The sequence below is a fragment of the Mya arenaria genome, chromosome 14, assembly GCF_026914265.1.
Source record: "Mya arenaria isolate MELC-2E11 chromosome 14, ASM2691426v1".
Classification (NCBI taxonomy): domain Eukaryota; kingdom Metazoa; phylum Mollusca; class Bivalvia; order Myida; family Myidae; genus Mya; species Mya arenaria.
The window spans coordinates 19,010,094-19,037,140 of NC_069135.1; the positions used below are offsets into that span (position 1 = coordinate 19,010,094).

Sequence of the window (27,047 nt, forward strand, 5' to 3'; positions counted from 1 at the left end):
TCAATTTAAGTATTATTTTGGCTAATTGAAATAAGCTACTTCAGCCTGTTAAGCTTAAGAAGTTTCGAGAAATTGGGGCCAGATGAATGATATTACCGAAGATCATAAATGTGTCCATTCTGACTACAGACCAATACATACCGGTATTTGAAAGTTAAAAGTGATGACAACCTATCTAACTTAATTAAACAAAGTTTTGAACAAACGATCTGAACCCTTTATTTGCGCACAAACTTATAGTTTTACTAGTCAATGGCTATTTTTGAATAAACTATTTAAACTAGAATACCCTTAGTTGATTTTTGATCTCTATTATCGGGTTTCTTTCAATATTCCTTATGATAATCCTAAACCATTTAATGAACAACACGAAGATGGAACCGTGTACCATGATTGGAATAAGTATGTTGCAGAGTAAAAGATAGGACGAATCTACAGTTGAATAGAGCAGTGTAGGCGGAAGTCTGTTCATAGTACGTTAATGAACTTGGTTATACTTATCAATACAATTACTTAAGAGCAATTGTCTAGGGACTGGAAACTAGAGGATACCATTGCAAGAAAAAAGAAAATTGTAAAAAGCTTACATAAAATTGATATCCATGTGGAGAACGTATTGGATATCACCCATTGATGCATCACATCCCTTACGACACACACATATTTTGCAGTTTTTGCGTATTTTTCTAAATCGTAGTACAACTTGACATTTTAACTGATGATTCTTCATGTAAAGGACTTTCTCAACGACTCTATATGAGCCATTTTAATAATGTAAATACACACCATATACAAGTTCGTACCCAATGTTTTTGCAAATTCAAACTTTAAAACACGATTTTCTGCAAATAGTGTATTTTTGACACATTCTCAATACTGAGAACTAGAAATAATTCATCTTATTGAATGATTGGAATAGCTTGCAGGTTGTTCTTAGTTAAACAAGGAGGTAATATTTAATATTTTTATTAACACGAATTGTCATACTAGTGTATGCATTACACAAACTTTAGTTCATATCAATATATTTCATGATGCCAATCTAAGAGATTTGCACGACAATGACGCCACCGCCACTGGCGACTATAGAAGTACAGGAGCTGCAAAGGCACCTAGACTGTTTACGTTTCCCAAAACAAGACATGCCGATTTGACGGTTTCATTGACGGTGTATAGAATACACAACCATATAATCTAATACTGTTATTGGTCAAACAATAAAAGTCTTAAACTTTTCTACGATTTTATTTTGTGAATATTTAAACAAATAAATAAATAAATGAATATAATTTAATGTTGTATCACAGATTATGATAATTATAGATATTTGTAACCATATAGATATTTTTAAATATGCAAGTATAACGCCAAGAAATTTGATGCTTAAAATATTGATATATATGTCCATCAAATAAACCCGGTCCATAACAATCTATAACTTTGATATGACAATCTCTGTTTCATTCCATTCCGATAATCTTGTGGCATAAACAACAATGTTGGCGAACAGTAACTAATGCCATCTCCATTTTACACAATTTAAATAAATCACACTACATGACGACACACGTTTTTGACTGCGGAGCGCCTTCTGTCCCTCCATTCTTAGCCGCCCTGTCCTCCGCGTCCTTGAGGCGCTTTTTTGTTGCATCTAGCTCCCCCTGCAGATCGTGGATAGTGCGGTCTTTCTTCTCCTGGTCGTCCGAGAGCCTGATCAGCTTCTCCTGTAGCGCCCGCATGTTGTCGTCGCCGCCCTGCGTCTCCTTAAGCACACGGACCTCGCTTTCGAGGCGGCCAATGGCGTCACGTTTCTCGGCGTCCGCCTTCCTGAGGTCTGCAAGCTCGGTCTCCATGGCGACATGGCCTCGCTCCATTTCCTCGTACCTGGTCTTCATGTCGTCGTGATGCTTCTGTAGCCGAGCATTTTCCTCTGTCAGTTTCTGAAGGAAATATCAGACATTTGACATGCATTTAGCTATAGAGGTAGATGAATCTGCAACGCTACAATCCTCCTGAAGCTTGTGCAGCGTTTCAAACCTTAAGTTCATGATTTTGTTATCTTAACTTTATTGTAAATGTACGCCATGTAATCTTAATTATCCTATACAATATGATAATGGTAGGTATATGTGCGACATGTTAACCTTTATTGTTTAGTGATTCTTGGCAAGTATAAGACAATTCTAGATAGTGAGTGACGAAAATATGTTGGGCCACCTTACATGTATCGAGGTGTTGGGCCACCTTACATGTATCGAGGTGTTTGGTCACCTTACATATATCGAGGTGTTGGGCCACCTTACATGTATCGAGGTGTTGGGCCACCTTACATGTATCGAGGTGTTGGGCCACCTTACATTTATCGAGGTGTTGGGCCACCTTACATGTATCGAGGTGTTGGGCCACCTTACATGTATCGAGGTGTTGGGCCACCTTATATGTATCGAGGTGTTTGGTCACCTTACATATATCGAGGTGTTGGGCCACCTTACATGTATCGAGGTGTTGGGCCACCTTACATGTATCGAGGTGTTGGGCCACCTTACATGTATCGAGGTGTTGGGCCACCTTACATATATCGAGGTGTTGGGCCACCTTACATGTATCGAGGTGTTGAGCCACCTTACATGTATCGAGGTGTTGGGCCACCTTACATATATCGAGGTGTTGGGCCACCATACATATATCGAGGTGTTTTGGTCAACTTACAGATATCGAGGTGTTTGGTCAATTACATATATCGAGGTGTCTGGTCACCATACATATATCTTAGCTATATATATATATAGGTGTTTGGTCACCTTACATGTATCGAGGTGTTGGGTCAACTTACATATATCGAGGTGTTGGGTCAACTTACACATATCGAGGTGTTTGGTCACCTTACATATATCGAGGTGTTGGGTCAACTTACATATATCGAGGTGTTGGGTCACCTTACATATATCGAGGTGTTGGGTCACCTTACATATATAAATACTATTAAAAAGAGTTGTTTGATTAACTTACATATATCGAGGGTCGAAAGCGGAAAGGCACTACGTAACTCTAAATTAAGGGGCAGATAGAACATATTCACCCATCGATACTGTATATATCTGAATAACGCTTTACCCTAAATGACTTCTCCCTACATAACAACTCCATTAATGGTGTGTAAATTCAGTGGTAAATCGAAGTCATTATTAAAAGCTAAAACACTATTCTAAAACCACGAAAATATCCCTGTATGGTAATATTGAGTAATAAGTGCTCCTAAAAAGACATGTTTAAACGGTCCATTTAAGAATTACATGTTACTCCAAATGGTTATTCTAGAAATAAAATGTTACTCTAAATGGCAATTATAGGAATATGTTACACTATATGGTAATTCTGGGAATGGTGTGTTACCATAAATACTAATTATGTAAATGGTATTCTAACCTTAATGGTCATTTAAAGGAAATGAACGTATATTACCCTGTATGCATCTCTTTCTGCCTCCTGATTGCTGAGGGCGGACTCGAACTTGTGGCTGAGTTCCTCGTTCTCGCGGATCTGCTTCTCATACTCGGCCTTGTCCAGTGACTCCCCTGTAGGTGAAGGTGCTTGATATAGCCAATCATTATACCTAATTGTACACTATACAATATGAAAAGGCGATGATTTATGCATATACATATACAGTTGAACCCCGTTGGCTCGACCTCGCTTGGCTCGAACACCTCGTTGGATCGAATTGGATGTTAAGGACCGATTTCTTTATACAAAAGGTTAGCAATCCCGCTTGGCTCGAATATTCCGAGGCTCGAGGTATTTTCGCCGGTCCCTTGGGAGTTCGAGCCAACGGGGTTCTACTGTATAAATATATGGGATTCAAATCGGCCATTCAACATAGTCATTAGAATAGACCAGATGTGTGAGCAGTATTCAGATATGGTAATAGGGGTAGGTTTTGTTTGTATACTACATATGCCATGTATCTATAGACAATGATCACACATTATATATGAATTATATAAAGTCAATACTGAACCTTCCCTATATAAATGTACATGTATATTACTTGATTTTTCCAGTTATGCATTTGACATGTTAATGTCTAAAATATACCAATACTATATCAAAAATAAAAAGATATAGGCTGATAAATGTACATGTAATGTAAACGGAAAAAGACTGTAAAAGCAGCATTTTATCCAAAAAAGTATGGGTTTCTTACTGGTTTACATAATGGTACAATAAGTTTATAGAAACAGCGTATTCAAACATATAATGAATGGCTTACAGAGTTCTTTGATAAGTCCCATTTTGAACAAAATTCACATTATTTGAAAATAAACGTGTAGGTTAAAAACATCATAACATAAACCTGATTGTAATATATGTCTCTAAAATCAAAACAATGGATCGATATTTAAACTTCGAGTATTGATCTGCTGCATCAAAGTAATTAGTATGCTAGTGTATAGAGATAAGCTAATTACAGAACTATAATTAGACGTAGTCCGACACTGGCTTACACTCGTATTATCGATATCTAATATAACGCTAATCAATGCCGTTCAATCATTGCCTGCATTCGTAGTAAATAAATAAAAATATTATGATATCTACATATTCAGTTGCTATAGTTAAAAATGTACCTGGTTCGGTTGGTTCTGATTTTTCCTGGACATTCATTGTGGTTTTAGTGTTTCCTATATCGTCTGCATCCTTGTCGTCTGTTTTCGTCTCATCTATGTTGTCGTCATTTGTAACCAGCGGTTCAGTATTTGGCTTATCTGTTTCTGCAGTATTCTCAGGTTGTGATTCTGGTTCCGTGGTTTCTGCCTGAGTATGTTCGGCGCCTGATTCTACCGCCTGCTCTGCGTCGGCACCAGTCACTTCCTGCTGGGCTGGCTCACCATCGGTTGTTTCTTCCTTATTAGTCGCTTGCTGTTCCCCTCCCGTGACGTCAACGGGGTCACCCTCCGGCGCGCGCTCACTTGGCTCCGACATGGCTGGAGTATTTCCGGGTTCCTCAATCTTTTCTTCTGGTTCTGCGGTTCCTTCTACATTTTCTGAAAGAAAAGAAAAACGTAGCATGTTTTAAGATGTAGCTTTAGATATTGGTGATGAAAGCATTGTAAAAAACTGTTTTCTGATTTCAAAACGTTTATTAGTAACCCTGCCTGCGTGGAATGCATTATCATTATTAACCAAATATCTTGAATGTCGACACACATGCAGTTTTGTATTTTATATCACATGTTTTCGTGAGTATCTCTTAACATTACCAAATATATTCTAGAAATACAGCAGGGTGGTACTCATCAATCATCATAAGTGATTTCTTTACTTAAGTTGATTTCTTAAAAGTTTCATAGTCAAATAAAAAGAAAAAATACAAATGATTTTTGAAGATAGATAAGTATGTACATTCATTAACATCAATTATAAAATAGTTGTTCAGATATTAGTTAGTCATTATATTTAATGACCATTGAGATACTTAACTCAAGAAAATGACTAAAGTTAGGCAATGGTTAAAGATGTGGGTTTTTTTTAATTTCCTCGTTCCTCAATATTCTTCGTATAGAAACAACAACAATAATGATATTTGCGTTAACGTCTGCAAAATCTAATTATCTTACCATGTAAAACTAATGCCAGAATAATCTTTCACAATAAAAAAAATGACAAAATTAAATAGTTTAGTCTCGTATGCACAGAATGATTAGAACACAACGTATCACCTAGGCGAGCTATTATGTGTTCTCATTTAACGCTGATCCTCCCCGGGGTTCCATACATAGCTAGGGTTTGCCTTATGTAACTAGGCATGTCGTTGGAAACAGTAAAACACTGCCATATTTTGAAATCTATTTATCACAAATGAATGACTTGTGTTTGTGTTTGTGGCGTTTCATAACAATAAAATCTATACATGTCATTAAACGGTGAAAAGAAATAGCCATATTAGACTGGTGTGCTCCAGACAAGTTTATAACATGTTTGATGGTTGCTCTCTCTCGGGAATTGAAAATTAAAGTAAACGAGGACGCCATCAAATTGCCATTTTTACCCGACCCAGTGTGGTAATGCACCAATTTGCTAATGACATTGCGTCTCAGAAATGAAAATTATCAACACCCCTCACAAAGAAACGCAAAATTGGCCGTTTGTGAATGTGTTGTTTTTTTCTAAATATATTTTTTTAATTTAACGTTTTTCTTTTAGTATTTTTTTTATATAGAATAAGGTAAAAGATACATACAACATTAAAAGTAGGTAACTATGAAAAGTTAAGTTCGAATAGATATAGTACATCGTCGACACACGGTATACATCTTTTATTATATAATGCAAAATGCACACAACATTTTACAGAAAAGTTCAAATGTCAAGTTAAAATACATTTGAAATAATAGTTAAATTATTTTATATATATTATGAATATATGTTAAGTGGTAACGAGGTTGTAGCGTTTAAAATATTTATAAATAGAACATATTCATTTAAGATATTTAAGTTGAAACAAGAAATAACCAAATCATATAGTATTACCAACATATGCATCGCATAAGATATCTATATATAGACATCAGTAGTATACTGCTTATTTGATATCAGCGGTATTTATCCACAGATACAAAATCCAAATATTGAACTTAAAATAAATCAGGAAACTATTGATTGTCAAACAATCAAAGTGAAATAAACTTTTATTTCAAGATTCGTTGATTTCGATATCATTATATTGACGTAGAGATTAACAACAATAGAAATCTAAAAGTGGCCTTCGATTCTGAACCAATTAAATATAAATTGTCAGGTGAAATAACATATTTTAAGATCGGAATATTTAAACCTCTTCTTATAATCTGAGATTTCGCTATGTCTGTTCATTATGCTTTTAAGGTAGATAGATTTTTGAAAGCTGGTCATGTCCGTTCGTAACTATTATCCTGAAAATAATTCCATTAAGTGGACAGTAATTGAGTATAATGAAATTAAGGCAAGTTATCATACAAAATTGAAATAACAACTCTATTTGATAAACTCGTGTTTCGAAATCATGGCGCTAACACAGTAGGCTCTTTCAATATACATTATATATATAAATTGCATTTTTGTACCGATTAAATATTTGTTTGAATAAGAAAATATCCGCAGAAATACTGTTCACTAGATATTCAGTTACGCACCAAACCAACCCCGGTAGATCCTTCAGCTATATCCGTACTCGTGTAGGACAAATCACAAAATAATTTATGTCCTCCTCCCCTTCCTTAACTTAATTAGGTAATTAAAGATTCGCCACACTCAGTGTGTGCTTAAACCAAATGTCCGAGCACGGAATTGTTAGAAAAATATTTGACTTGCACCTTTTATCGCAGTCATAAACACTAAACTGCTGGTGGTAAATATTTGGAATCAGGAATTCCCGTGTGAAGTATAAATCCTTTAATAGTGTCAGTTTGCTGTATAAAACCAACGGTCTTTATTATCTCTCTTGGTAAACAATTGCCAGTGCATTATTATCTGTTTGCTAACTTTTATTTTGGCGAAATAAAACCTTCCAATGTTCGAACAGAGATTAAATCAATGCATTATCTTTCAATCCATCTTGCCTAATGTTTTCTTTAAAATGACAAAATCTTCGTCAATCAAAATCTCCATGGCGAATCCTGCACTGTCAGTTACATGTGAAATACCAGTTAAAATTCGTTTTCGATCGTAATATTTGGATCAGTTTCTAAAGCCATAATGTTTAAATGATTGATAAGATAATTTATCAAACAGTGTTTTTTACCGATTGCGCACGTATATTTAAGGTGTGTTTTGTTCAGAAGTATGCGTCTTGGCAGTTTTAAGTAACTCAAGATGTTACATGTAAAGTAAATCAATTTTCTTTAGTTTTGATTCATCTAGAACACTGGTACAGACATGCAAGTTACTCAGTGAAAGTGAGCAATAACCCCGCTGATGCGGCAGATGCTTGATTATTTCCAAGGGAACCATATATAATTATTATAATTATCCCTTTTTCGAGGTTAAACATAAAATAAATAGGAAAAAATAACTAAACATCTTTGACTATTCTGTTTATAAACTTATTCGCTAGCAAATATCAATTTAGTATAGAAAAGGCTAGATATTTTCTTATTCTTTAAATGTATCTCTTTTTATTTTCGTTTTGATCTAGATTCGAGGAAAACGGCACTATTATTAAAAGTAGTATGTATATTATACATTTTTCTAAAGAAATCCGTAAACGTGTTGGCGGTTTTATGTTCAGGCCTTTGTCTAACTCTCCTTCACTCGACAACAGACAACTTTGTCCTTGCCCTGACACCTTCCACCAATTATCGACGACTTCATTTGTGGGGACAAAAATGCATAGTCATAGAAAAGTATATGTGTGTGGTCATTCAATAACCTGGAAAAACGTAAGTTAGCGTATTTTTACCATATTGGGCCTGATATTAAATACTTGGATACATGTGCAGCGCGTAGTGGTATTATATTCTTGGGAGCTCAAACCCACGGTGGCACCGAGATGACATCCGCAACACTTAATTTATATTGTGGCCACAACTTAGTAAATAGCAAAATCCAGCATTTGTTCAATACATTTGTGAAAATGCATTCTTTAAAATCACAAGCTACATTCAAAGTATGAACCTTGTATTCTCGGTTTGATTAAGACTGGACAGTTCATTGAGAGCACTGATAAATGTTACACGGTCAACACCTAAAAGCACCGGCTTAAGAATAGAAACAAAAACAACAGTAATCTTAAGCTCCTCACCTGTGTCCATGTCATCATCTGCCCTGGACTGGCGACCCCTGGAGCTCCGGGTGGAAGACGAGGACTGGGGAGGTGTGTACACTGGTTCCTCCTCCTCTTCCGGTCCCAATGAGGCCCCGTCCGCAACGTTGTTATCTCCTTGTTTCTGTGCTTCATCTGTATTCGCGTTTTCACCAGTAAGCCCTCTTTGGTCTAACATATCATTCTCGTCTTGTTTATCGTCACAACCATCAGGTTCATTTCTTACCGATTCTTGAGTGTTATCCATGTTAGACGTATCCTCTGTCTTCGAGTCAGATGTGGGTTCAGAAGAAGCAGCTATCTTGTTATCATCTGTTTCACACACATTGTTTTCAGAATCTGTGGTTGGTTGTATTGTATCGCCTGTCTCATCAGCGCCAAGTTTTTCGTCATCTGTTTTAATCTCTGTGCTCTCTGGTTCACCCACGTTATTTGCTCCGGTCTGAAGAGATTTTTCTTCGTCTGTTTTCATCGATCCAGTCGTCTGGCCATCCGCATCCATTGTTATTTTTTTTTAATGGCTGATTTTAAAGAAGCATAATTTTAAACAATGTTATTTCAATATATTCACGAGTTTTACTTCAGGGTATACTTTGATTTGGAATCCGTAAAACCGACTTAAATCTTTGATGTACTTCTGCTAGAGTTTATAACATTTGAAGTAATTTAAAAGGCATGTGAAACTTTACTAAACGGAATTCTTAACGAATTTAATCAATAGGATTATGTTGTTTCGGGTGGTCTTATTAAATTGCATTAATATAATCTCAGATTGTGTATGGCTAGCCAACAATTGTACATGATACACTTATAATGAATGAGGTGAATGCACTAGTTAGCAATAGATTAATCGTACAAGGGTTCAAACTAGTTCCCAAGCTCAACTAGCGAATGGTCTGTTAATACTTTATAAAATAACAAATCAATCTTCACTATATGCACACACTATGATCACTAGTTTTAACAATAGCATACGGTAACGGTCGACCCTGTCAAAAAAGTTCACTTATCAATTCATTTTATATTGCGAAAGTCGTAGTTCATTTATATTTAAGTTACGCATTTAGTGGACTTAGACGTATTCGAAGCATTTTGTAAGTGTGACTTGCTTTATCTGGCGCTAAGCTTCACATACAGTAAAACTGCAATCGCTCGAGGACGCCGGGGCCCGAGCTAATCTTTCCGAGAGATCCGATGTTTCGAACGACCCAAGTGTCCATTTTAGTCTGTTATGAAATGTCTTACATTGTATTTTCAGAGTTTGAAGACGTCATACCGAATGTTAACTTTGGCACCGACTATTAATAGCATTGTGGAAATCGCTCGTATGTTCAAAGGCTCTCGGATTTCTAAATTTGAAAATGTAAAAGAAAAACATATAAAAGAATAAATAGCAGAGTTTATTTTTACAAAAATATATATAGTTTCATGATTTCAATGGTTTGGCAAGGGTAAGATTCCGCTATGGCTGTCAATCACATATCCCTTCTGTATAACATGTTACTTTGTGATCGGATTTATTTGTTCTAAATGTGATAAAATGTTTGTTGATTTAATAAACAATAAAACAATCGATAATTCAATCAAATAAACTATGAGGTTTAGAGGAAATTTTATTCAGTAACAATATGTACAACACATATGTTTGAACTAGTCCCAATGAATGATTCAAACATTCCAAACATACAAACAATTCAAGTCATATAATGCAATATGGACGCCCGTAACCCTTCGCTTCTAACTTAATAGGAATTAATGAAATTATAAAATTTGATAGTATCTTATTTTCATTTAATTCATAATTATTTTAGTTCATTTCTAAACATAACAAACCAGAGTTACAAAACTATTTTGCTAATGTTATACACAATACACTAAGAAACATTTAAACATATCATGATTTGCCGAATGATATACAGATATCTTTATTTCCTCCAAGTATTCTGATATCCTTATCCAGTCCTTCAAGTTAAGATATCCTTATTTCCTCCAAGTATAGTTATCCTTATTTCCTCCAAGTATAGTTATCCTTATTTCTTCCAAGTAAAGATATACTTATTTCCTTCAAGTATAAATATCCTTATTTCCTCCAAGTAAAGATATACTTATTTCCTCCGAGTATAGTTATCCATATTTCCTCCAAGTATAGTTATCCTTATTTCCTTCAAGAATAGATATCCTTATTTCCTTCAAGAATAGATATCCTTATTTCCTCCAAGTAAAGATATACTTATTTTCTCCAGGTATAGATATCCTTATTTACTCCAAGTATAGATTTCCTTTTTTCCTCCAAGTAAATATATCCTTATTTCCTCCAAGTATAAATATCCTAATCTCCATCAAGTATAGATATCCTTATTTCTGCCAAGTATGGATATCCTTATTTCCTCCGAGTATTCTGATATCCATAAATAAACATAAATAAAAGAGAATGCATGTAGCTATATAAGCCAAAAGGCATCACGAGTAGATGTGTTTTATATAGGCAATCGGCATCACGAGTAGATGAGTTTCATATAGGCAAAAGGCATCACGAGTAGATGTGTTTCATATAGGCAAAAGGCATCACGAGTAGATGTGTTTATATAGGCAATAGGCATCACGAGGAGATGTGTTTTATATAGGCAATCGGCATCACGAGTAGATGAGTTTCATATAGGCAAAAGGCATCACGAGTAGATGTGTTTCATATAGGCAAAAGGCATCACGAGTAGATGTGTTTATATAGGCAATAGGCATCACGAGGAGATGTGTTTTATATATGCAATAGGCATCACGAGTAGATGAGTTTCATATATGCAATAGGCATCACGAGTAGATGTGTTTCATATATGCAATAGGCATCACGAGTAGATGTGTTTCATATATGCAATAGGCATCACGAGTAGATGAGTTTCATATATGCAATAGGCATCACGAGTAGATGTGTTTCATATATGCAATAGGCATCACGAGTAGATGTGTTTCATATATGCAATAGGCATCACGAGTAGATGTGTTTATATAGGCAATAGGCATCACGAGTAGATGTGTTTCATATAGGCAAAAGGCATCACGAGTAGATGTGTTTCATATAGGCAAAAGGCATCACGAGTAGATGTGTTTATATAGGCAATAGGCATCACGAGGAGATGTGTTTTATATAGGCAATCGGCATCACGAGTAGATGTGTTTCATATAAGCAATCGGCATCACGAGTAGATGTCGGTTTCATATCTCATATAGGCAATAGGCATCACGAGGAGATGTGTTTTATATAGGAAATCGGCATCACGAGGAGATGTGTTTTATATAGGCAATAGGCATCACGAGGAGATGTGTTTCATATCTATATAGGCAATAGGCATCACGAGTAGATGTGTTTTATATAGGCAATAGGCATCACGAGGAGATGTGTTTCATATCTATATAGGCAATAGGCATCACGAGTAGATGCGTTTTATATAGACAATAGGCATCACGAGTAGATGTGTTTTATATAGGTATCACGAGTAGATTCGTTTTATGTAGGCAATAGGTATAACGAGTAGATTCGAAAACGTAGTACTTAACACAAGTACATCAAGGGAGACAAATACGTATGTAGTTGCACAAATAATGCGACGTGTACTGTAACCTTTTGTGCAGATTTTATGCCTAGATATTTTTCACAAGATCATCAATCACGTGACTCACATTAATTGGATAAATTAAACATGGACGAATAGACGTGAGTCAATGTCGAAACTCGCCACCTTCCGTAGAGGATTTTCTTGATTTTCGTACTGTTTCTGACGCTTCCTGCCACAATGTCTGATCTAGACGTGTCTTCCTTTTCCCTGGAAGACCTGAAGGTAGAGATCGGACGACTGCAGCAGGAATTAACGGAAACGAACCAAGAAAAGATCCGAGCCGCGGAGTACGGATTGGCCGTTCTAGAAGAACGGAATCATTTGGAATCCAAGATTGAGGAGCTTGATGCTCAAGTCGAAGCTCTAAAGATAGAGTTGGAACATGCTAAGGAGGTGAGTTTTCTGACGGCTTATTATTTCGTCATTATTTATCAAAGCGTGACAGGTGCGGCATGACCAAGGGGTCGTCTCAAAATTTACGAGACCTGTCAACATTTTTTTTTACCTTTTTAGAGGCTAATGTCAATAATGATTGATAACTGTTTAAAATTTAAATTCTCTCAAGTTTTAGTGTGCATATTCTCTGGTAGCCAATGTTATTTTAATATTTAGTCAGGTCTAGATTTCCATTGCCTCATTCGGAAAACTTGATCATCTTTGTGACTACATCTGCATGTCCATCATATGTTGTCTCAGTCACACTTGACTTATATGCGATTGGTTTATATGATTAAAAAACATATGTACGGTATCTTGCTGTTATTCTTTGATACATTTTTAACTTTTTTTGTGCATTTATTATTGTTTTGAACATATTTAGGTTGAAGGTATGGATGAAAACCGAAAACACAGTACCAAAAACACAATGTAATATTTACTTCCCTTGCTAAGCAGTAATGGTATTTGCTTGTCAAATTCCAATTTTTGTCGCCTCCTATGATCAAGCTACTTTTTATTTAGCTTATCGGAGTATTGAAATTTACATATATTTGATGTAAAGTTTGTAAACCCAAATAAATATGTCACTTTTAAATTGAGTCATGGCCAATATTCTAGGGCATTGGGTCAATTTAGCCCAGTTAAAAATTGGAAAATTGGGAACTGAGCCAAAATGACCCAGACTCGTATTTGAAAGTTCTAGAGTCAGATGAACTGGTTGGTTTCATTTAATAGACATGCATGCAGTGTTGTTATTGTTGTTTTTTCAACTGAAAATGGGGTTGAATTTTGTTCCTATTATCTTTTTTATGAAGACTAGTAAACCAATTTTCAAAAATTGACACAAAATTCACTATCCTAAATAGACTTGATTTAAAAAAAAAGAAATAAACACTTAACAAGTCAGCTAGTACAGGTATGTTTAAATGCAGTCATATATTCTTAAGAATGAGCAACTATAAGGCTGAAAACCACTTGCATATATCCTTTCCTAAGAAACTAATGCAAGACCTAGTTATAGCAAAGTGATGAAATAGATTTGGAACACTTACTCTTATATTAAGTCATTTCATTGGACTCTATTTTCAACAATTTGCTGTATATTAGTAATAATTGTTGATACAGTAACAAGTATAGATTGTGTCTGATATGTAGCATTGCCTTTGGGCATACCTGTAATGATTCATGATTGTACTTTTATGTTATAATTCACATTCTTCTTCAGGCTCTTAGCAAACACCAAGTGACATTTCGGAAACAAAATGAGAGTGGTAATAATTTGGAGGACAGCATCATTCAAGAGTCAGCCTCACGTGAAGACGGATATAGGGAGAACATCACAGAACTTGAATCAGAGCTTAAAAATGTCAAACAAAACAAAGAGCGACTTTTCTCTGAGCATGCCACTATGGCCAGTTTGGTTTCTGATTTGCAAACAAAGGTTGACCAGCTTGAAGATCAGAGGCGACAGCTTAAAAGTGAACTAAAGGAGTTTAAGATCAGAGAAAATAGAAATATGATCGACTATTCAGAGTTAGAAGAGGAAAATATAACTCTTCAAAAGCAGGTCTTGGTTCTAAAACAAAGTCAGGTTGAGTATGAGGGTTTGAAGCATGAAAAGAAAAGGCTTGAAGAAGAACTTGATGATTTGAACATGCAGCTAGATGAAAGTGTTTCATTGAAAAAGATTGTTGATAAAAACCTTGAGGAAGCGTTGAATGCCTTGCAAGTTGAACGGGAGCAAAAACATGCATTGAAAAAAGAGTTAGATACAAGACTGACACAGGAATCGATGTTCAATTTGAGTAATTTGGCTCAATTAGGCGGCCTCAGTGATGGACTTCGCTTGAACAGTCATGATGATCATGACATGGACGATGACAGCCATCACCCGACTCTGAAACGAGTGGAAGCTGATATGGAAAGCAAGGATAAAAGTGGTCAGTCGACTAGGAAAGGACCTGGAAAAGTAAATGACATCCTTAGTGAAATTCAGCAAAATGAAGTTAAGAAATTAGAGCAATTGCTTGAACAGAGTGAAGAAGAGAAGTCAGAGATGCAAAGGGCGCTTGATGAAGCCAAGAAGCTCATTGAAGACACACAAAAAGATCTGATTGAGCAGAAAGATCGGGCAAATCAGTTGAAATCTCAGATATCAAATGCTCTTGGTGTAAATGGTAGCCTACCTTCCCCTGAAAGTGATGTAGCTGAATTTTTTGATAAAAAAATTGCAGAGGAATCTGATCAAGAAAAAAAGGCACTGTTAGAACTGAAAAAGAATCTTTTGTTAAATGAAAATAAGTATTCAACCGCTTTAAAACAAATCGGAGACTTGCAGACTGAAATCAGTAAACTGATGGAGAAAAATATTCAAGGTAACTTCACTCCAGGTGATCCTAAGGTAACTGAAAGTCTCACTCTGCTTCAGTCCAAATGTAAACAGTATGAAGATGCAATCAAAGAAATGGATAGAGACTTGAGGGTCTTCTCTAAAATAGCTGGTGAATCTCAGAGTTCTTTGAATACAACTCAAGATGAAATGGTTAAAGTAACAGAAGAACTTGCACAGTTATATCATCTTGTTTGTGAAGTTAGTGGAGAAACACCAAGTAGAGTAATGTTGCAACATGCCAAAGCTATTGATAAAATTACTAAACCAGATTCTAGGGATGGTAGCGAAGAAGCAGATGAAGAAGGCACTTCTCCTGAGAAAGATTCTGTCTCAGGTAAGAAGAAGAAGTCAAAAGCAAAGAAAACTTCATTAGAAATTTTGGATAACACATTGAAGGCTGATGCTAGTTCATGTTCAAAATTGACCGAAACCATTCTAGATCAAACTAAACATCTGAAGAAGTCTGTTGAACATTTAATGGAAGTCTCAAGAAACAGGACTGATGATAGTGAGCAGTCTGATGTCCAGGAGTTGCAAGAACAGATTGTGAAATTAAAGGCAATGTTGTCAACCAAACGAGAACAGATTGCAACATTGAGAAGTGTGCTGAAAGCGAACAAAGCTACTGCAGAGTTTGCATTAGCAAATCTGAAACAAAAGTATGAAAATGAAAAGGTTATTGTAACTGAGACAATGATGAAATTAAGAAATGAACTTAAAGCCCTGAAGGAGGATGCAGCCACATTTGCTTCTCTGCGAGCTATGTTCGCCCAGCGATGTGACGAGTATGTTACCCAACTGGATGAGTACCAGAGGCAACTTGCAGCAGCTGAGGAAGAAAAGAAGACATTGAACTCTTTACTGAGAATGGCAATACAACAAAAGCTAGCCTTGACCCAACGACTGGAGGACATGGAATTTGATCGTGAGAGGCGAACTATGAGACGTCCACAAGGGGGTGGGGGAGGAAGAAACAAATCAGGGGCTTCAAAAGTAAGTCACTACAATGATGAACAGTCATATAGTGGTCGCTATGGGGGAGGCAGGCACCAAAACTATCAAACCCATCATAGTTATTCAAATCCACGAAGAGATTATTAGGGCGCTGGTCCTCCATCCTTGCGACGGCGGGTTCTTTTGTTTTCGGTAAGTTTGCTCTCTTGGAATGCTTGCTCCTAATCATGTACAATGTACTCCTCATCCTGTATAACTCAGATCTTTGTTCAGTTGTGTAGTCGGCTAGGGTTTGTTCCTACTTTTTGCTCTAGACATGTGACATGGTCAGTGCCTTCCAACTTAATTTACTAAGAATATACATTTCATTGGAAAGAGTACAATTGTTCAATTCAAAAGAATGAATGTTAGGTAAATTATGTTAATAGTTTCGGCTCTGTATCTTGTAGAACAAGAATAAACCTAAATTTTACCAAAAAACCTTCAATATTTTTAAAATTGTTAACCCAGTCGTTGTAAGGTACTAGGCATGTCACAAAGCAAGGTCACTGTCTTGGTACTCACATATCTCATTGGTTGGGGGCACATACACCACTCCTGCTTGGCCAGTCTCACCCTAACCCCGGCTGATAACAATATTGGTCAGATGGGTTGCAGCCACTAGTCAAATATTGCCAACACCTAGTGCTTCATGTATATAGGTATGTATATCATGATGTAGTTACTTAGTCAGTGAGTGAGTGATAATCCTCCTACAATAATGATGAATTGCTATCCAGGTTCTGGTAAACTATATTCAAACTACATACACTTCTTAAGAACAGAGGCTTTTCTTAGAAGTGCCAATGCTTATAGCAATACTTGTGGAAAAACGTATTAGATCTTAAGAATATTTTTTATCCAAATTTATTAAAACATATTGGGTAATTGCTTAGTAGGAATGCTTTCATTTTTTTATTAAGACTTGTTTAACATTTGCAATCAATGTAGTTTTTGAATAAATGACATACTTAAAAGAAAGCATCTACTTGTAACATCAGTCACATGTTGAAGTATTTGAGCATTTCTAATACCAGGTTTTAGATGCAATACAACATGCCTTTGACTGAGAGCTCAGTCCATTGAGGTATGACTTTGTTTTATATATTTTCCAGCATTTAAAGGAATCTTGTACATACTGACGGACATTGGCTTAACTTACTAACACACACAGTATGCATTTACTCTTCAAAACTAATTGATATTCTAATCATATTTATTTCTCAGTGCTTAAAATACTCTGGCCCTATCCTTCAAGGTGATGGTTTCAAAGAATTGTTTTAGTTAAATAATGTAGTAATATATGCCATCATGGTCATAAGTCTTCATATAAAGTCTAGGTTTGAGGCTCAGAATCAGAATTCTTAAATTTGATTATTTGTCTTATAGTAGTTGTTTTTTACTTAAAATGAGTAAATAATTGTAAAACATGGTTTTTGCAACATAAATGGTCAGTTTTATGCTTATTACTCTTACTAAAGATTGTAAAATAAAATGAAGGTTTGCAGTTTTTGAGTGTCAAACAACCTCATTTCGTTAGTGAATACAGGCCAAAAATATATATAATACAGTCATGTAAGTAGCAGAAGTCACTATTTAAGTATAAACTACATGAGTCCATTAATGCACCTATTAATATTCTATCTGACTAAGCACATAAAGAATATACGTTTGTCTAAACCCCACTACAGCAGGAAATTAGTAAAAGAAATCCCTGTGAAAAGTAATCAAGACCCTAAATATATCTGCTGGGATGTTAAAGTTTATTATTCCACAACTTGATGTTTCATGTCCATAGAAAGCCCTCATCTCAGAAGTTAATGATGTCCAACCTTCTGCCCCCTCTCATCACATTGAACAGTGTATCAACTATAAGCCAGCCATATATACATGTTCTATAGAAAAACATATTGGCCATGTTCTTGTGTATAAATTTGTTGCTTATTTTAAAGATTGTACACATATTATACATATATTTTGTGAATGAGGTTTTGTTTGTTCTTTTTGCATTCATTAGTAGGCCATTGTAGAGTTTAGTTACAAGAAGGGCAATATACTAGGATATTTGAATATATTTTTTTAGTTGTAAAAAGATATTAAAGCAATATAATACAAGTCAAGGTTTTATTTCTGTTGTATGGATGTGTATTTGGTAAATAATATGTTAGATTTGAAGTAGATAATTAACATATTATAAAATAGACTGTCTAGCAAAAGGGTACATGTACAGCCACTTCTGAGTGTACAGATACGGTCAGTTGTCTACAGGTACAGTCAGTCTGTATTGTCAATAGACTACAGGTATGTTCAGTCGTCTACAGGTACTGAAAGTCTGTATGGTCAGTAATGTACCGATACAGTCAGTTGTCTACAGGTCCGGTCAGTAGTGTACAGATACTGTCGACTGTCTACAGGTATGGTCAGTCTGTATGGTCAGTAGTGTACAGATATGGTCAGTAGTGTACAGGTACTTACTTACTATCAGTATTGTACAGGAACGGTCTGTAGTGTACATGTACGGTCAGTAGTGTACAGGTACAGTGAGTAGTGTACAAGTATGGTATTGTACAGGTACGGTCAGCTTGTATGGACAGTAGTGTACATGTACGGTCAGTAGTGTACAGGTACAGTGAGTAGTGTACAAGTATGGTATTGTACAGGTACGGTCAGCTTGTATGGACAGTAGTGTACAGGTATGGTCAGTTTGTATGGACATTAGTATACAGGTACGGTCTGTAGTGTACAGGTATGGTCAGTTTGTATGGACAGTAGTGTACAGGTACGGTCTGTAGTGTACAGGTATGGTCAGTTTGTATGGACAGTAGTGTACAGGTACGATCTGTAGTGTACAGGTATGGTCAGTCTGTATGGACAGTAGTGTACAGGTACTGTCTGTAGTGTACAGGTACCGTCAGTTTGTATGGACAGAAGTGTACAGGTACAGTCTGTAGTGTACAGGTACGGTCAGTTTGTATGGACAGTAGTGTACAGGTACGGTCTGTAGTGTACAGGTACAGTCAGTTTGTATGGACAGTAGTGTACAGGTACGGTCTGTAGTGTACAGGTACGGTCAGTTTGTATGGACAGTAGTGTACAGGTACGGTCAGTTTGTATGGACATTAGTATACAGGTACGGTCTGTAGTGTACAGGTACGGTCAGTTTGTATGGACAGTAGTGTACAGGTACGGTCTGTAGTGTACAGGTATGGTCAGTTTGTATGGACAGTAGTGTACAGGTACGGTCTGTAGTGTACAGGTACAGTCAGTTTGTATGGAGAGTAGTGTACACTTACGGTCTGTAGTGTACAGGTACGGTCAGTTTGTATGGACAGTAGTGTACAGGTACGGTCTGTAGTGTACAGGTACGGTCAGTTTGTATGGACAGTAGTGTACAGGTACGGTCTGTAGTGTACAGGTACAGTCAGTTTGTATGGAGAGTAGTGTACACTTACGGTCTGTAGTGTACAGGTACAGTCAGTTTCTATGGACAGTAGTGTACAGGTACGGTCTGTAGTGTACAGGTATGGTCAGTTTGTATGGACAGTAGTGTACAGGTACGGTCTGTAGTGTACAGGTATGGTCAGTTTGTATGGACAGTAGTGTACAGGTATGGTCAGTAGTGTACAGGTATAGTCATTAGTGTACATGTACGGTCAGTTTTGTACAGGTATGGTCAGTAGTGTACAGGTATGGTCAGTATGTATGGTCAGTAATGTTCAGGTACGGTCTGTAGTGTACAGGTACGGTCAGTTTCTATGGACAGTAGTGTACAGGTTTGGTCAGTAGTGTACAGGTACGTTCAATAGTGTACAGGTTCAATCATTAGTGTACAGGTACGGTCATTATTGTACATGTTCGGTCATTAGTGTACAGGTATGGTCTTTAGTGTACAGGTATGGTCAGTTTGTATAGACAGTAGTGTACAGGTACGGTCAGTAGTGTATAGGTATAGTAGTGTACAGGTACGGTCGGTTTGTATGGACAGTAGTGCACAGGTACGGTCAGTTTGTATGGTCAGTAGTGTACAGGTAGGGTCAGTTTGTATGGACAGTAGTGTGCAAGTATGGTCAGTTTGTATGGTCAGTAGTGTACAGGTATGGTCAGTTTGTATGGTCAGTAGTGTACAGGTATGGTCAGTTTGTATGGTCAGTAGTGTACAGGTAGGGTCAGTTTGTATGGACAGTAGTGTACAGGTATGGTCAGTAGTGTACAGGTAGGGTCAGTTTGTATGGAAAGTAGTGTACATATAAGGTCAGTAGTGTACAGGTATGGTCAGTAGTGTACAGGTATGGTCAGTTTGTATGGTCAGTAGTGTACATGTAAGGTCAGTAGTGTACAGGTATAGTCAGTCTGTACAGTCAGTAGTTTACAGGTATGGTCAGAACAGTGAAAGCTGATTGCTTTTTTATTTGTTGACAGCATCCCAAGGATGTATATTAATACTATAACATTATACTGCTACAACTACAAAACATGTTGGCTACTTCCCATAGATTGTCATTTATGCAAGTTATGGCTATACAAATATTCATGACTGTTTGCATTCCTTTAAATGTTGGCTAGTTTCCCTTGCCTAGACCTCAAATAACCATGAAGTGATGGATGGGGCTTTCCCACACTAATTATCTAGGTGTTGCCCACTACTTAGTGACAGACAGGGTTTGCAAGGATATGAAAACAAAATAATCACCTTACATTTGTGGATGTTAGTTTGAATGTAAATTCTGTAATATGAGATCATTGTGTTTGAACAATTCATCACCCTACTAGGCTAGTGCAATATCTCGATAACTGCATATTAGGTAAAGAAGCAGATAAGATCTTTTTTCATTAAGGTGATAAACTGTTAAATTCTTACATTGTTAGACCACAATGCTTTCTTGTATATCAATAACTCTTTATAGTATTATTTTGTTAATACAAAGAATTAGTAAAACTACATGTACTTTCTTTATTTGAATATTAGCTTTTGAAAGAAACCTTTGCTAAATGCACTGAATTGTAAGGCTTGCACAAATCCTATGATCAAAATTTATTGGATTAACAGTGTTACATATAAGTAAGAATGAAATATTATGCAATATCTTCATAAGTAAGAAAGAAACATTATGCAATACCTTCGTTAATAATGCAAAAGGTCATATCAGGAAATGAGAAACGCCAAATGTCACCAGGAAAATATGGTTGATTTAAGATTTAGGAGGGAAAGTGTTTGCCTGTTTTGTTTCTAGTAATTGTCTCTTTCTTTCAGTTACAAGGCAGATTTTGTTGACCAAATATCAGAAAGCTCCAAGATTTTCACCATACCTGAGCTAATGATCTCTCTTCTTTGAGTGAATCTGAACTGTGCCTTCTTTTAAGCCTAGAGCTTTATGTGATCCATTAACAGTTTCCTCAATAGTTATCATGTCATAATTTGCAGTATTCTTTTTGGTGCTGATGGTTATAATATTAAAGGACAATGTTCACAAAGATAAATAAATATTTGAATGTTTAATAAGTTTTTCAGATCTGGTGCTTATTACTGAAGTTAAAATATGCCTAGTTTATAAACATAACAAAATGAAGAAGATATGTCCATAGTGCCTCCGTGTTGAATTGAAGCTTCAAAGGCATGAACAAACTAAATCCATGTAGAACATGTATAACTGTCAGCTGTTTGAGTTGAAATTTGCTGTAAGCTTGTCAGTGTGGGCAATGTGGTGTATCTCTTCTTGTAGGAGCAATGCTTCTCGCTCCCGGGCAGCTGTTCAAGCCCGCGGGCTAACAGTATGTATCTGATGTTGTGCTGGTGGTGTTCACTTTGTCACACTCTAGTAGAATGGCAAAGGCCATGGCACTGCAGTTACTTTCAATTTATTTATGTTTGGTAATTTTGTTTTTTAATTGTTTACAAAACGATTTTAATTCACTTGTCCAGGGACTTATTTTCTTGTGTATTTTTTTTTTCTTTAGTTGTGGCTTTTAAAATATTATTGTTTTGAAAGAAATTGGAATAGTTCTTTTTAGTTATTATTAAATTATTTTAACAGTATTTGCATTTCTTTCTAGAACACGTTTTTTTGTCCATTTAATTTTCTCCATCTTATGAGTGTCATATCATGCCTTTTGATGTTACTTGTTTGTGCTTTATTCCAAACAAAATATTTGTTGCCTATATTTGCTCACTTTGTTTTTAGTCTTAATAATAATGAATAGAAAAATGATTAAGAAGCATACTGATTATTATGCAAGCAGTTATGATAAAAAAGTTCTATCAGGATTGTGAATAGTCATCAACAAATTATGCATCTATTATCTAGTAGTTATTGATGCTATCCTAGCCTTCATTCACCCTGCTAACATGTTTGTATTTCTCCCTGCACCCTGGAACAGTGACCACCAGTATGGAATCTAGCAATGGCTTCTTGTAATGTAAGTAAAGTAGCACTCAACACATCATGTAGTTAGGGGTCATTTTTGGGCACATCATTGTTGTTGTAGAGTATTTTCTGCTGTTCTGATTACTTTCATGCTACATTTTAATTCCGATCCAGGCAGCCTGTCTCTCAACAGCCCTCAGCTTTCCCCCTGGTATTACAGTTGTACATGATGTTGTAGCTCATTATAAGTCTGTGGTGTGGTCTTGTAACCCTTTGTGTGTGTGTTTATTTTGAAGACTGATGACTGATTTGACCTTTAGTCCTGACCCTATTTCAGCACTTTCCTACATTTCTTTGTATCTTTCTTAGCTCCACAGTGTATTGGTTCAAGCAAAAAAGAAAATGTAGATTTCCTCACCGATATTGTTACTTGGGTTTCAGTTACGTTTTCTATGTCAACATTTTGAACTAAGATAATAGTTGTTGTTTTTTCAGGTGAATGTTTTTTTTGAAATTGGAACTCTTAATTCAAGTAACAATTATGACTGCTTTATTTCCGATGATATATTTTATGTTATGCTGTACATAGTATATAATCTTGTATACAAGTATAAAACATAGATGTATCCTCAAACTGTATACCAATGTGTAGAAATGTGTTATTCCTGAGCTCTTCCAAATGTAAAATCCTTAACATCAGCCTTGTTTGCTCTAATCATTGTGTTTCAATCAAATAGTTAACTAAGAAAGTAACCATTAAAGGAAATCAAAGTTTACATGACACTATTTTAATGGTATCAATAATACAGAACGGTTTTATTTATTTGAGAGTTAAATTTTTAATAGTTACTTATCAAAATCTCTTATTTTTGAAAGTAGTGCATTTAATAGCATAACATGGCCACAACATGTTGGTTTGACATTATTAAGATCTAAATGATTTTCTATTCCAGTGCTGACCCATTCGGCGACCCATTCAGCTTGTGTCAACCATGGCCTGCTTGTTGCACATGTGTCATACCAAAGAGTTCACAGATGTTCCAGTCATGACCTTGGCCCAGATCAAAGGTCAAGGTCGCTGTTTGCCATATTGATATTACATGTGATATTTATATATCTCATTCAAACTTAGAAATAGTACTGTTTATCTCCTGAAATTTTGTCCAAGGGGAGATGTGCCAGTAATATGCTGCTACCTTTTACAGTGAACCTGTGTTTGCATTGTCATATTAATGGAATTATTATCCTGTATTAAGGATCCAAGAGACAAAATTGATATTGGTAACCATAGCAACACAGTTCAGACTGGGGTAGCAGCGAAGTGAGCCAGTATCAAGGTCATGTTGACCTTTTAGAAAACATTAAAATATATATATATATATATATATATCATAGCATTGCATGACATTTTGTATATATTGATGTGGGAGAAATATTATAGTGACTTTACCAATGTTTAACAGCAAATCAGTGTTAGCTCCTGTCACTAAATGTTTAGCTATCTGTGATGATCTATTGTCTATAGCAACTGTTTTACTGTAGAAATGTTACATTATGTTCAGATTTTATATTCAAAGAAACAATCTTTATAATCTAATACTTTATGTTTAAGTCACTTTGGTCATTATTTTATAGTTTGATTATTTTTTTTAATGATGATATATTGACAACTTTAACGTAAAACGTTTAATGAAAATATTTATTTATAGAGATTTGGTTGAAGTCTATGGTTATCTCATTTTAAATAGTTTTATTTTAGTTTGGTGCTTGTATTTTACTTTGTTTTTACTATCAGCTGGGCTGTGTATTTTAAGCTGCTTGTTAATATTGTATAAGTCATTTATTGAGATTGATATGTTTTCAAATTGAACTTAATCATGATAACCTTTAAATCTTGTATTGGTTATACATTAAACAGGCCATTGAGAGCTTTAGCCTATTTCTTAAGAATTCTTTACTGGTGTTCAATTTTGCATGTCATGGGTTTGGTGTTAAAGTGTGCTATTTGGTATAAAGAATCTTTAATTAGATAGCACAGTTTTTCACTCAACCTATGCTATACAGGGAACTGAAAGTGTTCATTGTTTGATGTATTTAATGATCAAAGTAATATGAGCTTACTCCACTGTTATGTAGTTATCCAATTAATTCTTGATTTAGCAATCTGCCTACCTCATGCAGTGTTTAATGAGACTTATGAGTTGTATTCTATTGTTGGTAATTTCTTTTGAAATTTGAGTTAATTGTTACAACATGTTTCTGGTACAAGAATGCATGAAGATCAAATTTTTGATTTCTAGAATAAATATTTTAGTAGAATTTTTAACTAAATTGATGTTAAAGTGGCCTGTGTATATCGGCTTTAGACTTGTAAAGTAAATGTATTACCTATGCTTATTCTGGGTTTTAATTGTATGAATTTAGTTGGTATATATTTATTATTTATTTATAACATTAGTTGTAGATTTTACTTCAACATTGATTCCTTCCTTTTACTTTGTTTTCTGCTACATGCTTAAACTGTAACAAAATATTTTGACAACATTTTTATCAATATCTTCCTTATTGATACTACTTAAAAGTTCTATAAAAAATATTCAAATATAGCGTCATTTTTGTATGTTTATATTCCTTAGATGTAAAAGTTTTGTGTACTTGTGGGTGGCAAATTAATGTCGCAGGAAAATGCATTTATAATAAATAATTTTAAACAATTGTACATAATTTTATTTACCTTGGGGAAAGTCCTTGGTTTGTATGGTTTAAATCGAAAAGGTTGGAATCACAGTTTTATTAACTGGTTTAACATTAGTTTTACATCCAGGATATATTTTACAAATGGTGAATGCATTTTAAAGGCTTTTGTATTCTGTTTGCATGGACTGAAGTGTTGAGAACTGTTTTTAAGTCATTCATTTGATATGTGTATATTCATTGTTTGTCCATTATGTGTCGAACAAAGAAACAAAATTAACTTTTGTTTTGTTATTTATTTACCCTGACCTAAACATGAGGGAAGACAGCTTCTTTTTGCATGCAATGTTATTTCGACTAGGACAGTTCCAAAGGCAATAACTTCAGTGGCAAGGTCAAGGTCAACACAAAATAAGTTTGACACCAGCAAGGTCAATGCAAAATATGTTTGACACCAGCAAGGTCAATGCAAAATATATTTGACACCAGCATGGTCAATGCACAATATATTTGACATCAGCAAGGTCAATGCAAAATATATTTGTCACCAGCAAGGTCAATGCACAATATTTTTGACATCAGCAAGGTCAATGCAAAATATGTTTGATACCAGCAAGGTCAATGCAATATATGTTTGACACCAGCAAGGTCAATGCAAAATATGTTTGACATTGGCCAGGTCAACGCAAAATCTGTTTGACACCAGCAAGGTCAATGCAAAATATGTTTGACAATGGCAAGGTCAATGAAAAATCTGTTTGACACTTAGTTCAGGTCATGCTTATATCTGCCAATTATGAAGATGTTCTATGAAAGCTGGCGGAGTCGAGATTGTGAGGATGGAATGACTGACAAAAAGACTTTGTTCTGTGGAGGTTAAAGTGTTAACATCTAAGTTCTCTTGACCATCACTCTGACATATAGTTTGTTCTCATTGTCTAGCAAGTCGGCATGGGGTGAGCACAACATAATCGTCACAATGGTTGTATACAAGTGTATCCTGTCTGTTCGTTTAATTCAAATGGCTTGGCACAACATTTTAATGATTGTCAGTTTAAAAGCTCCTGATATAGAATCAATCTATTCAATATGAGCATTTTTAATAGTTATTCCAAATTGGTCAGGATAATGCCATGTGGAGGCTTACATTTTCAAAATTGAAAGATGGTGTCATTCCGAATGTCAAGGTCATACTATGAGGTCAATGTTCAGTGTACATGAACTTTTACATGGTCATAGGTGTACCTAATGCAAAACATTATCAGTTGGAGAAAGCATGATTGCATTGTCATTTTGCATCAAAGAGATGGTCAATTTGTACCGCCCCCAACAGCCACTTTGCAGTCAGTTGCAACACAAAAAGTTGTGTTTGCTGGTACACTAAACTTGTCACCATAGTTTTAAGCAACATTTTAAATGGTCAGTTGAAGTACCAACTTGACATGTATGGATGCTTTGTGCGGTATGTGCTTGTCTCTTCAGAAGATAGTTGCATATGATGGAAATTTATTCTAAACAGCTGATGGCAGCAAGTGAAATTCACTTGAAGGCTTCAGCATTCAAAGCTTAAAAATCTTGAAATACTAAAATCATTGGAATTTGCAAACAGTACTATCCAGCTTGCAATGCGCTCAACAAAATTGTTAAAATGTTGTTAAAGTGTCTTCCTCCATCAGTTTTTTTTGGCCCTTAACTTGATCACGCATTGGAAGATTTAAAACTGACCTGGCACAAATTTTTTGTAGGCTGTTTAAAAA

The 27,047-nt window shown here is 35.5% G+C and overlaps 3 protein-coding genes across 16 annotated transcripts; 1 reads left to right on the forward strand and 2 right to left on the reverse strand.

Moving 5' to 3' along the window:
* Positions 1-1,237: 1,237 nt before the first annotated feature.
* On the reverse strand, positions 1,238-7,782 carry LOC128218115 (DNA ligase 1-like). 3 transcript variants are annotated; one of them, XM_052925663.1, is made up of 4 exons: positions 7,353-7,782; positions 4,629-5,045; positions 3,463-3,575; positions 1,238-1,940 (listed from the first exon to the last, which is right to left on the reverse strand). In XM_052925663.1, exons 1-4 carry the CDS (start codon positions 7,366-7,368, stop codon positions 1,554-1,556), a joined length of 933 nt encoding a protein of 310 aa, XP_052781623.1. In that variant the 5' UTR covers positions 7,369-7,782; the 3' UTR covers positions 1,238-1,553. The 3 variants fall into 3 exon arrangements, with proteins under 3 accessions (XP_052781623.1, XP_052781624.1, XP_052781625.1); XM_052925664.1 differs by having other exon boundaries at positions 7,173-7,780; XM_052925665.1 differs by lacking the exon at positions 7,353-7,782 and adding an exon at positions 6,532-6,551.
* An 857-nt stretch (positions 7,783-8,639) lies between these two features.
* On the reverse strand, positions 8,640-9,302 carry LOC128215893 (dentin sialophosphoprotein-like). The gene has a single exon (XM_052922500.1). It carries the CDS (start codon positions 9,300-9,302, stop codon positions 8,640-8,642), a length of 663 nt encoding a protein of 220 aa, XP_052778460.1.
* A 3,174-nt stretch (positions 9,303-12,476) lies between these two features.
* LOC128217114 (protein bicaudal D-like) lies at positions 12,477-25,570 on the forward strand. Of its 12 annotated transcripts, none has more exons than XR_008258188.1 (5): positions 12,477-12,804; positions 14,075-16,387; positions 17,272-17,321; positions 22,610-22,648; positions 23,550-25,570. XR_008258188.1 is itself a non-coding variant. In XM_052923996.1 (5 exons), the coding sequence occupies exons 1-4, from the start codon at positions 12,589-12,591 to the stop codon at positions 22,645-22,647; spliced, it is 2,463 nt and encodes an 820-aa protein (XP_052779956.1). In that variant the 5' UTR covers positions 12,477-12,588; the 3' UTR covers position 22,648; positions 23,550-25,570. The 12 variants fall into 12 exon arrangements, 8 of the variants coding, with proteins under 8 accessions (XP_052779956.1, XP_052779957.1, XP_052779962.1 ...); XR_008258189.1 differs by having other exon boundaries at positions 14,075-16,234; XM_052923996.1 differs by lacking the exon at positions 17,272-17,321 and adding an exon at positions 21,955-22,003 and having other exon boundaries at positions 14,075-16,234.
* The last annotated feature ends 1,477 nt before the right edge of the window (positions 25,571-27,047 follow it).

Excerpts from the sequence above, each read along its gene's own strand:
- LOC128218115 (XM_052925663.1), bottom strand. Across the intron at positions 3,576-4,628 it reads ATCAGAACCAACCGAACCAG|GGGAGTCACTGGACAAGGCC; the intron begins GTACATTTTTAA and ends CTTCACCTACAG. Across the intron at positions 1,941-3,462 it reads CAGAAAGAGATGCATACAGG|AAACTGACAGAGGAAAATGC; the intron begins GTAATATACGTT and ends TATTTCCTTCAG.
- LOC128217114 (XM_052923994.1), top strand. The coding sequence starts at position 12,589 with ATGTCTGATCTAGACGTGTCTTCCTTTTCCCTGGAAGACCTGAAGGTA. Across the intron at positions 12,805-14,074 it reads AGTTGGAACATGCTAAGGAG|GCTCTTAGCAAACACCAAGT; the intron begins GTGAGTTTTCTG and ends ATTCTTCTTCAG.
- LOC128215893 (XM_052922500.1), bottom strand. The coding sequence starts at position 9,302 with ATGGATGCGGATGGCCAGACGACTGGATCGATGAAAACAGACGAAGAA.